A 12,553-nucleotide genomic window follows, 5' to 3' on the forward strand; every position below is an offset into this window, starting at 1 on the left:
TAGTATCACGCTACAAGGGCCCTCCTATAGCCTTCCAAAATCAATGTGTTCGATCTTTGGCAAGATTAATGGAAGCTCCTGCTTTTCAGATATAAGCCTAATTTCGGATATCCGATGCAGTATCAACAGAGACTTCGATTGGCAAGCTGTCAAGCCTCCCGTAGGGTCCGACCATGGCTTGACCGTCTTGTTCCTATGCGAAGAGCTCGGCGAATCTGCGCGTGTAGGACAGCATTTTGGGGGGATGGTTCTAAAAGCAGTCGAAAATGATGCCTTCGAACGGGTTGGGTTTGTTCATATTTACCCAGATCCCGGTGAGTACGAATATCCTTCTTCCAAGGAAAGTAGCGACGAGGAAAGCAGCGAGGAAGGTGCCGAAGCCGCCAAAGACGACGAGGATGGCGAAGATGGCGAAGAGGACGAAAGGATGAATCATAAGAATAAAGCTCACAAAGGAGCTGTCTACTTTTCTGCAACTATACCTCAAGTCGGGGCAAGAAGGGTTGAGACCGATGATGTCGACATCGAAGATGAGATAAGCGGAAGTGAGGGCGATGATCATACAGTATCTTCTTTTGTTCGCGCATTACCGGTGCAAACTTTCAGAATCATTTGACAACATCGTTCATATTTGAGGGGACTGTTTGTGGGTAATCATCAATCTCGGAATTCATGCTTATCCATTACAACCCAAACTCCAGAATAGCGTGAGCTTCAATACCTTGCTTGCATCGGTGAACCATTCCCTCCGCTTCATCTCTCAAGGTCTGCTCCACCAAGAAGCTCATCTGAACGCTGCTCAACAGTTGGCATCGCTGGAGCTCAAGTAGGTCACTCAAGTGGCAGTGGAAGCACATCGTCACATCGTCGAGTGGTGTCTGCTGCTTACTCGGCGCATTCGTGCCATAACTACTCGTCGTCCCACCCCCAGTACCTTTGCGCAGCACTGAAGGAGTGCGCAACTCGGGTAACAGTATGACTGCAAAGCCAGATATCAGCCATTTTCCGCTGGCGTCGAGACTGAGGATGAACGCGTTGTTTACGTCCGTAACACCAGAGAACATGCAGATGCGGTCGCCTGAGCCGATCTCATATGACCCTGGGCCTCCTCCGCAAGCAAATCCAGTAATGCCGTTGGTACCCACAAAGGAAGTGTAACGCGCATGTCGCTGGTCGGTGTTTCGCCGGGCCAGTTTGCTCCTAGCGGCCAGGTATAGTGCCGCAGCGTCGTCCGTCATGCTTCGCGAGATGATGTTGCGGATGACTTTGCTACCATTGTCGCCAAGCTGCGGACTGGCGCTGGCGTCATGCCCTTGCTGGACAAATGCGCGCGATAGACCATCGATCACCAAATCCGCGGACGCTTCAATCATGGCTTGCCGTACTTTTTCAGTTGGGCCGGGGTTGCCGTATGCTACATGAGGGTCGGCAAAGCTGAGCAACGTTTGCGTGTCCCCTTTAGTAACATAATCGCCGAGGTCTTGGATGTCTTGAGTCGAGAAGGATCTGGGATGCATGTTTGATCGCGTCCACGTCGCCCTCCATGTTCCTGGTTGGAAGGCTTCGTCGTAGTCTACAAAATTCCCAACTTCGGTAATCGTACTGATGAACGAGACCGAGGCGGTCATGCAGGGCGTAGCAGCCACAATGTAGAGGTGTGGCTGCAGATTCGGGCACAGCTTTAGGATATGCTGTGCGAGGGTTTCACGCGAGACATCTAGCGCCTGCATGAGGAACGTCAAGAAACGATAGTCGTCCGAGTCGCCTCTCCTAGGGTCTTCGTGACATTGGTTGCGAAGCACGTCGACGAGCAGCTCGACGGGTGCTTTGTTGTAGTCAGGCACAATCCTTTCTCCTCGGCCAGTCGATGCAACTCCCAGAAACCCGTAAACCCTGTCGTAGACTACAGAGCTCTCCGACAATGCAAAAGCTTGCAAAAGATCGCGCAAGCGAAATGTCGACTTTAAGGTCTTGCTGTTGCGGCGTCCGAGCATCTCTCTCCGATATTGCTTCGTGCGTTTGAAGTCTTTCCGGTACTTGAACAGCAGATAGCCGCGACTTGTATAGATAACGCTCGTTGGGGAGGCGATTGGTGCTGACGCAAGCCCATCGCGCCAGATGCTTTCGACTGTCGCGGCACCCACACTGAGGTCGCCACACCATATCTCAACCGACTGTGCCAACACAAACTCCTGAACCACCCACACCCGACTCCAATACGGCTTGTTGAGGACACCTGCCAGAGCATTGTGGAACTCTTCGACTCTGAGGAGGTCAGGATGCCGCGCAAGCATGAAAGCTAACTCTTCATATCCTTGGGGAAGTCCGAGCCACACGATCACAGATTGCGCTCCAGTGTATACGTCGCGCATGAGCGACACTTGATGATTGCGCTCCGGTATGTTGCTCTGATCAATGGCGATGGCATCAATCCACAAGGGTATGGCTTTACCCGGATCCTTCTCACAGCACTGTCGAAGGTACTGCTTCTTGCGGTATTGCTGAATGAAGTTCCATAAGCTCTCTCCGACGGCGAATCTCGATCCTTGAATGTCGATATACTTCTTCTCGCCAGCCTTGTCCCACATGTAGGACAGGGCGATGAAGGTAGGCTTATCGTCCAGGTCGCAGATGGATAGTGTTGCCTGGATGGGCTCATGTTGAGGTGCCGGCAGTATTTCCAAAAGCCGGACGCTCTTCTTGCCTGGGTCTAGAGAGCCATACTGCAGTAAGGGTAATGCTGCCAGTGGGTCATCCTGGTCGGGTGTTGCCGGCGGACTGACGGGCGCGGTAGTAGGCGCACTGGACCTACGTCGTAGCTTTTGCAGCCGGAAAGGATCAACAAAGGTCTTTCTGAGTATGCTCTGAGTCGACCGCTCCGATGCAGCCATGATCCTCTATAGTGCGCAAATGCGACGATGTGGCAACAGGATCTTTAGTGGGTCTCATCAGTGGTAAGGCTGAGGTGCAAGTGGAGAAAGAACGCGGCGCAAAAGAACCTCCCTTGTCCAGGCCATCGTTAAACGTCGCGTGATTGACGGATACCGTCTGACGACAGAGCTCTCAGTAATTGCCAGCGAGTAGGCGTTGATGTGGCTTGCAGCACGGTGCCTAGATGATGGATGTCTGAGGCCAGAAGTTCGTCCGAGAGACCTCGGGATCCTTTAGCGATGCTGACTAAGCAGGCATCAATGGGTGGTGTGGGGGCCGAAAGCGATCCCAGCCCCCAGAATTCTTTCCGTCATCATCATCATCTGCGGGAAGCGTACCCAACCGAGGAAACCAATATTTGGGTCCAAGGCTAGTGCGCGAATCGCTCCAACAGGCGGTTCTCTGATCGCCTCGACCATGGCGTCGCGTCTTCGTACTTCAGAGGCGCATACGACGCGATTGTAACGGCAGCGACAACTTCTACAGTACGGCGACACCATCTTGGGCTGCTTTTATCAATCGAAGCGACAGCCGCCATCCGCACTTCGTGAGGTCAGATGAGAAGCTGGTGATCAGGAGGACCAGCATGGTTGTCTTAACGTGTAGCATTCTCGTAACCACCCATGCGCGACTAAATCACCATGAACGGTACGAAAGAACTCACTATAAATCACAGCAAGATAGTCGGTCTTTCATAGACGCATAAGCCGGAGAAGCCAAGCCAATGTGACGGCACGACCGCTCCAACACCATAGAAAGACTTCAAGTTATGTACCTTGTCGATTAGTTGATATTCCAGGTCATGCTGTTCTTCGCTGGTTCAGATGTATCTCTACTGGTTAGATGCATACCGACACTACAGCCATGTCCAGATCGCTCGGTAATCTCCAAACCCAGGCGAGGCGAAGCCCAGGCACTGGACACTCAACAGCCCATACATGGTGCACTCATCGTCCTCAACATCTGCATCTCCCTCATTTCGCAGCTTTGGGGATCCGTCAGCTCTCCACCAATCCTTCACCACGTATTACCGAGTATCATCTATCCAGACCAGTCGGATATATCGCAACGAGTTCAGCACTCAGCGGATATGCTTCGAACGCGGGATACACATTGATTCCACGTGTTTTAGATTCCTGCAAAGCTGCACTATATCCGGAGTGGAGATGAAATCGGTATCTAGAGCTCTTGAAGGAGCAGACATACAGGAAAAAGGTGGTTAAAGACATGCGCGAAAGCCTTCGACGGGCACCGATCCTCAGAAACGTACTCTTCCCATACCTTCCTTATCGAGAAGATGAAGTGCTCTAGTCTCGTTTTCGGCGTTCTCGCAACACTTGCGGCTGCACAAACACCTTCCCCGTACACCGATGCCAAATCAGGCATCACATTCAACACCCTCCAGCACAGTAGCGGCATGTTCTTCGGACTTGCACTTCCAGCCAACGCCACCGGAAACACTGACTTCATCGCGACGATCGGGGGCAAAGGCACGGGGTGGAGCGGTGTTTCCCTCGGAGGTGGGATGCTCAACAAGCTCTTGATGGTTGCTTGGCCAAACGCTCAAGCTGTTGTGGGCAGCTTTAGGAAGACTTCGTACGCACAAGATGAACAAATGACTTCACCAACAAGGCCATGCTAACAGCCACCAGCCAATACGCCTCTCCAGCCATCGCAACCGGCACTTTCACACAGACCGCAATAGCAAACGGCACATACGTCAACAGCACACATTGGACCTACACCTTCCTCTGCTCCAAGTGCATTCAAACCGACGGCACGACTTTCAAGCCCACTGATACAGGACCAAGTCTCGGATTCGCGTTCAATCCGACAGCGCCGGCTCAAAAGACGAATCCCGCTTCTAGTGTATCGAAGCATACGGCGCAGGGGCAAGCGGTATTTGACCTAAGCAAAGCTAAGAGTGCGAAGTTCGAGGTCTGGAAGGGCTACGCTGTGCCGATAGTCGCTACGGGCTTTGCGGGCTAGGTAGTGCGACGGCTAAATGGGGTTGAATAGCGAAAGGGAGTTGGGGCTGTCAGATTGGTACTGCGGACGTGGTCTTGAGATTTCGGCATCTTTGAGTGCGTGCGTATAGTTGTGATTGTTCTCGCAGCTTTTCTTTGTTGGGTTATGCATGTCATTTGACTGTTCCCAAGCATGCGGTTCAAGATCTACCGCTTCGTGCCTGATCACCCTTCCCGTCTTTAGCCTGATTGCAGCGAACGAACTGTGCGGGGGTGACCGTGCACACGGCACTAGAGCCCAGTTGGAGAATCTCTGGCGCATGCGCTTCTGGAGGGAACTATCAGTTCATAGCTAGTTCGGTTGTGTTGACGATCAGATGCAGGGGACTAGAACAATGGCAAGTGACGTAGATGAGAAAGGTGGTCATGTAACATCACAGAGGCGATAGTCTCATGGGAAAAATTGATGGCATCAAGGAAAGTATGTGATTTTAATCTACACTACAGCCTACTCCTACCAGCGAAAGAAACTCCTAAAAGTAGGAAGACCAAAAGGATTGAGGATATCGAAAGCGTTACGGGCTTTGATCAAATCAGCTCCCTTCTCTGCGACTGCGTACATAGTCGCTTGCAAGTGTGTTGCGGGGATCAACGGGATGATGCTGGCGTCCACGATGCTGAGGCCCTTCACACCATGCACAGTGAGATCGCTACCGACGCACCCACCGAGCGACTCCGGCATCATTGCGCAGCTACCAGACATGTGTGCGAAAGAAGCCTGGAGAGCCTTTTGCTGAACAAGATCATTGATGATCTCATCGTCCGTCTGCGCCTGGGTGCCCGGAGTGAGCTCGACCGGAGAGAACTTCTTGAGCTCAGGATTCGCCCAGTGTTTGCGCGTCCATCGGACCATTCCAGCGATGATCTGGCGATCGACGGGGTTTTGAAGTGCGTTGAACTGGACAACGGGGTTGCCGTATTTGTTGCTTGGGTTGATGGTGACAGTGCCGCGGGAGAGTGGGCGTTGCAGGGAACTGATGGCGAGGCCGAAGGGCACCATGGGAAACTCGCCAACAGCAGCGTCGGCGCTACTATGGAGACCAGCGATGATGTCGCGTTGCTTGGTGAAGCCACGTAGCAGAGAAGAGTCGTCGTACACCGAAGGAAGGTAGCCACGAACGTTCTGTGACTTGACAGTCTGCACAATCTGGTTCCAGTTGTCGCAAACTGTCTGCAGACTGAGGAAGGCTAGGCTGCTGCCGTGGGCTTGCGTGAGGGGGCCGCTCCTGCTAGTATCGTACTCGGACCATACTGTAGCGTTATAAGTGGGGTCTGCGCCGCTGTAGATGTTGGGAAATGCGAGGTTCTTGAGGTCGAACACCATGTTCGCATTAGGGTGGTCTTGCATGTTGGCGCCAACAGCAGGCATGTTCTTCTTCACATTGATGCCCGCAGCTTTAAGCGCGCTGCTTGGTCCAATGCCGCTGAGCTGAAGGATCTGTGGTGTGAAGATTGAGCCAGCAGCCATGATGACCTCGCGCTTCGCATAGACTTGCTTGACTGAGCCATCCGTCCGCGATTTGAATTGGACACCATTGGCTGTGTATCCAGTGAGAAGGCCCTTGTCGAAGAGGACCTCGTTTACAGTCTTTCCGGTGACGAGTACAAGGTTGCTGCGGGTCTTGACAGGGTCGTAGTACTCGTTCTTCGCATGCGATCGTGTCTGAGTCTTTGGTCGCAGAGCTGTGGGTATCCAGAAAGCACCCACTGCCCTCCCTGAAGCATGCTCTCTGGGCAAAGGCACGCCGGATTGCTTGTATGCCGCCCATATGGTCTTTGTGTCTTCGTACTCGAAGTTTGGGAACGATGCTTGTATCGGCCCGTTGGTGCCATAGTATGATGCGTCATACGTAGTGCCAAAGCTCTTCACATTGTTCGAGGTTGGTGGCGTGAATGTGGTCGACTTCTTGAAGTAGTATAGGAGGCTGTTGAAGTTCCAGCCGGCGTTACCAAGTTGCTCCCACGCATTGTAGTCGGCGGCAGATGCTCGGTCAAAGGCCATGCCGTTGACTACTGATCCACCGCCGACAACGTTACCGACCCATACAGGATGTGTACCGCCTGTGTTGGCATCATACTCAGAGGTGATGTCGTACATGAGATTTGCGTTGACGCTGTTGGCAAAGCTAGGTACTTGAGTGGTCACATCGTCGACGACATACCCATTTTCGATCACGAGAACAGTACCTGGGGATGTTAGGTCCATGTGTCAACGCCGAATGTGGTTACTCACGGCTTGAATCTTCGCTGAGGCGGTTGGCAACTGTCAGGCCTGTCAACCCGCCACCAACGATGATGTAGTCGAACGATTGCCCTCCAACATCTGGCTCGCCGCTGTTGCTACCCGGGGCCGACGGGTCCAACACGCGCGGCACGAAAGACGCAAGGTAGAAAATGCCCCCAAGAAGAAGAGACATATTAGAAATTATGGACAGAAGGAGTGTATGAGCACCAGACGAATGGCGCAAGGGTGAGTGGTGCGTCCAGAGCTAAGATTACGGATCGTCGAAGGTTTATACCAGGACAGATCCGTTTGTCAGGTAGCTGACGGACGGGCCACCCCTGAGTACGCGAAGCTACTCAAGTGTTTCGCTTGCGAATAAACGAGCTTCGGCATGCCATGGCAGTTCTATACTACCCGCTGGGCGTTGCGTAACGACTTTTTCTCGTGGAGTAACTGGCGCTCAAAGGTACCAGACTCTGCAGTGCTCAATGCAGCATGTTGCCCGGGTTCTTGGATCGATCCTGCGCGGGAACAACGTAGAGATCCGCAAACCTTGCTGAAAAGTATAACTGTAGTCGACTAGAAACGGTAAGCCCAATGATCCTGTCAATCTGTCCGGCTATCGACAAGCCTAGAGCTGCAGTCATCGATATCTGGCAAGTACAGCTAACGTGGCGTCGACTATCAGCTCCCGCCGTAACAACCACGTGAATCGTCGTATGACGTGCGCCACGCGAGCTGATGAGGAGATTTTACCCTGGCTGGTGCAGCACTTTGTCCTGCGAACCACATAGTAGTCGATAGTTCAAAGGGCGAGACCGACGGTGTGGTGATGGCGAAGCGGCGGCCCATGGTACAACCGCGGGAATGCAGGGGCCACGGCTGTCATGTCGCAAGAGCCGTACTGGTGAAAATCTCCATCGTCCTCATCCTGCTGTCGCGCTGTTGCGGGTCGTCGTTAGGTCGATTATTATGCTTTGGCGTACGAGTGTTTAGGTTTGCAATCGTCTAGATTATAGGTGGCGGCCGGAGGAGGCTCAATCGGGACTAGTGCGCTCCTATCTGACACTAGCCACACAAAGACACAAACCTGGCGGCATCACTAACTTCACGAGCCCAGCAACCGTCGCTTGTCAATCTTTCCTGCTGCGGGCACCCACGTTGTACTAGAATTATTGCGGTAGCGAAGAGCGAGCAACAAGGCCGGTGCTGTTGCACCCGTTCGGCCCGTTCACTAACCTCTTTCGCATCCCTTCTATATTTAATAGGCAGATTTAGTTATTGTGTATCTTGTGTATATTGCAGAAGTTATAAGTAGCTTATTATTAATAGGTTATTATAGTACTATAGAATAGAATAGAATAGAACTAGAGTTTAAGATCTTTATATATATATAAGTTAAAGAAGAGTATAGAAGCTTTATCTTTACAATACTTCTTTCTCTCTTATATACAATATAGCACACCTTCTACTCTAGTCTATTATTACTCTTATACAGAATCTAAACAACTCTATTATTACTATTACTACTCTTATTCTCTCTAATATTGTTGCTATAGCCTCTCTAACTAAAGAATAAGCTCTTAAGCTTTTAGTAATTTTGTAAGCTTTCTAGTATCTTCTTTATATAAGTATACGTGCTAGAAAGTTACGTAGCTTAAGAATATATAGCTACTACTTAAATACTTTATTAAGTAAGTAACGCTGCTATATTTTTTGTAAGTTATACTAACGTCTTAGGCCTTATACTAATAGCCTAAACCTTTATCTAAAATAAGTAAGTAATAGTATATAGGCTATTAACTTAGATAGAATACTTAGTATACTAGCTTACTTATAGAGAGTAGCTACTTATACATTAAAACTACTTTAGTAGTAATAAAGAACGCTTTAATAAGATAAATACTATTATTATAGACTAGCCTTAGAGTTAGAATATACTAAGTATTAATAGAATATTATAAGGCTTAGAACTTAAGAGGCTATGTACAAAATCTAGAGATTTGTGTAGCAAGTCTAGACCTTACCTATACCTTCTTTATTCTAGCCTAAGCTTAGGTAAAGCCTAAGACTATTATATACCTCTAAACTTACCTCTATTATATTAGTTAGAAAAGTAGCGCAGTGTTGCAAAGAATACCTCTACACTAAGGTTATAGGCCTAATAAGTAACGCGTAGAGGTAGATCTGCGCGTATAGAGTTTTTAGACTATATAAAAATTTTACCTATATAATCTTTACTACGCCTACGCATAAGGTTATAACAACTCTAAACTATATCTAGACTAGAGTTGCATTATAATTTTTTACAATTATAATATAGCTTTTGTCTAAGGCCTTACTTATACTCTAACGCAACTTACTTTTATTCTAATCTACTCTAAATTCTTTACTTTATAACTTTTACACCTACTTTCTTTAAAAACCTATTAGTTCTAGACTACGTCTACACTTCTTATTATAAAGTTCTATATTATTCTTATCTAGCTTACAGCTCTAGTGCTATTTACTTTAGCTAGTTCTCTTAACGCGCAAAATAGTAGCACTAGTATTGCTACTACTAGCGCCTCTAGCAGCTAAGATCTAAGAAAGCTAACTAGTCTCTCTAGATATAGCTTCTTCTACAACTCTAAGGTAAGAGCTCTAATTAGGTCTAGACTATACTCTAACTAATATATAATAGAGTAAGCAGTGCTGCATAGACTAGTACAAAGTTAAGAGTAACTCTAATAACTCTAACTTTGCTAAGGCTAACTCTAAGAATTACTTATATATTCTATATATTACGCTGCTCTTCTAGTTTAGAAAGTATAAGTACAAGCCTAGTGCTAGTTTGTTCTATTTAGGTTCTCTTAAGAGTCTAGACTATAAGCTAACTTCTTCTAGGCTCTTTATATTCTTTCTATAGCTATTATAAGGCAAAGTGCACTTTACATACGCTTAAGTTCTCTATTAACTCTAAGCTACGCTACGCGTTCTATAATTAGAACTACTACGTTAAATAGAGCACTAGACGCAGAAACGCCTATATTATAGATCTAGAGACGTATAGCACTATATAGCCTATAACTAGAACTATACTAAAGTTTGCGCTGCGCTTTTACGTTCTCTGCTACTGCTTTAAATTAACTCTTACTATAGCTAAGTAAGACTTTAGTCTAGCTACTCTTTATAAACTCTCTGCTTAACGCTAGTATAAGGCTTTGCGCCTATCTAACAACTAGATATCTCTATTTAATCTCTCTTAGAGAAACATAGTTATTTCTATAGTATCTAGTTATAGCTTAAATAATTTAAATAATCTTGTGTGTTTTATTAGCAGCGCTCTAAACGTTATTAGTAGTTAGTTTTAGCAGCAGAAGAATATGTTTAGTAAGATTATAGTATAGGCTCTAACTTTCTCTATACTATCTATATATTAACTTTTGTTAAAACTAACTTCTACTTAGCACGCTCTTAAAGTACTGCTACTAAGTAGACTATCTACCTCTAAGTAGCTCTAGTTTCTACTGCTAAGCCTGCTAGATTAACAACTAGTCTAAGAATAAATATAACTTAGATAATAAGAAGTACAAAGTCTCTGCGCGCTGCGCTAACTACTATACTAACTTTTCTTACAACTACTCTTAAACTACTAGAGATACTACCTACTATAGTTACTATTGCGTTAATATCTAGCCTAGCACTATTTCTTTTCTAGACTTAAGCGCGTAAGCCTCTTCTACTATATATAAGCAGCGCAGCACTTCTAGGCGTAGTACTCTAGTATCTATTTCTACGCAGAATTCTCTAGCGCCTTATATAGATATAGTCTGCTATAGCACTAAAGCCTGCAAGAATATTAAGTAGAACTAGAATAAGCTAATAGAGAATTTTGCTAAGTAGTCTAGTAACTCTAGACTAGCTCTAGACCCTGCTCTGTCTACTAACCTCTTTACCTCTAACTAACTCTAGCGCTATATCTTAATATTGTCTAGCTAGCCTACGTCTAACTCTAAGTCTAAGGCTAAATTAGAAGTCTACCTTTTCTAGATTCTACTATTATTAACTTCTAGCGGTAACACTCTACGCTAAGGCTCTATTAAGTAAGAGACCTCTCTACTACTATATAATAACTATTCTACGCACTACTATATTAAAGGCTAACTTATTCTAAAGCTGCCTCTCTAGAGCTTTAGCTGCGTCTAGAAGTAGCTTCTATCTAAGAAGAAGCCTTCTCTACTTAAGAAAAATCTAATTCTGCCTAAAGAGAACCTATAATAGTAGCTAGAGCAGAAGTTTTCTAAGATTAAGAAAAAGATTCTAGAGCCTAATAAGTAGTTTAACATAAGTAGTAGTCTTTCTAATAAGTAGATTTATTATAAGATAGAGAATAACTAAGTAGACCTTATATACCTCTAGTCTAGGTCTATATAGTACCTATAGAGTTACTATTCTTAAGATTTATAGTGCGCACTAGATAGCGTAGGCTAAAGGCTATTAAATTAACTTCTTTGTTATAGGCCTAAGGCTAAATTTATTATATACCTTTTCTTTTCTTATTATAATACACTAGTCTATTATAAAAACGCGCGTCTTTATATTTAGCCTTAAAACAATCTAGCGCCTTAGTCTTAGAGAGTTTAAGTAGGTTAACCTATATTAGCGTAACGTAGCTAGCCTACTTTACTAAAGCCTTTTACTAGCTCTAACTAGAAGCGTTTTTTATCTATAAAACTTTCTCTACTATCTATTTATGTAAATTCTTATTATTCTTATATAAGTCTACTATAGGCTCTAGTTATGTGTCTATTAGTAGCTAGCTTAGCAGAGAATCTACTACTACCTACTCTACTAGATCTATATAGATAGTCTTGTGTAGGTTTCTAGGTAGGTCTAAGGTAACTATAAGAGAGAATAGCACTACTATTACAGCGTACTTTGCTTAGAGCTAGTCTAATTTCTTACTAGACTAGTTTGTCTTAATATTACGTATAGAGAACTACACTCTATTACTAACCTAGAATTGCTCTGCAGAGCAGCGCAACTAGTTTATAGCTTTCTATTACTACTACTAGATAAAAATAATTATAGCTTAGGCTAGATTAAGCCTAGACTTTAGGTGCTCTATAAACTAGATAGCGCAGCTCTTAGAGGTATACGTAAACCTCTTCTAAGGCAGAACCTACTACAGCGTCTCTACTATATATCTATTAAGTAGTAGGTTTAGGCTAACCTCTATAACGCTTAAGTTATAGTTATTTAAGGCAAGTTAACACGCTAGAAGGTAATTAGGCTAGTTAGTCTATTTAAAGTTTACTATTATACGTAGTACTACCTACACCTTCTAGTTTATACGCTCTATGCCTCTATTAGTCTAGAGGTAGTATAA

At 46.0% G+C, this 12,553-nt stretch overlaps 1 protein-coding gene across 1 annotated transcript; it reads right to left on the reverse strand.

The window, feature by feature from the left end:
* Nucleotides 1–5,412: 5,412 nt before the first annotated feature.
* J4E83_004421 (uncharacterized protein) lies at nucleotides 5,413–7,375 on the reverse strand (the record flags this gene model as incomplete). The annotated part of the gene is made up of 2 exons (XM_049331350.1): nucleotides 5,413–7,145; nucleotides 7,192–7,375. 2 exons carry the CDS (start codon nucleotides 7,373–7,375, stop codon nucleotides 5,413–5,415), a joined length of 1,917 nt encoding a protein of 638 aa, XP_049189896.1.
* Between the last annotated feature and the right edge of the window lie 5,178 nt (nucleotides 7,376–12,553).

The sequence above is a fragment of the Alternaria metachromatica genome (assembly GCF_023757995.1).
Source record: "Alternaria metachromatica strain BMP 0045 chromosome Unknown scaffold_7, whole genome shotgun sequence".
Taxonomy (NCBI): Eukaryota; Fungi; Ascomycota; class Dothideomycetes; order Pleosporales; family Pleosporaceae; genus Alternaria; species Alternaria metachromatica.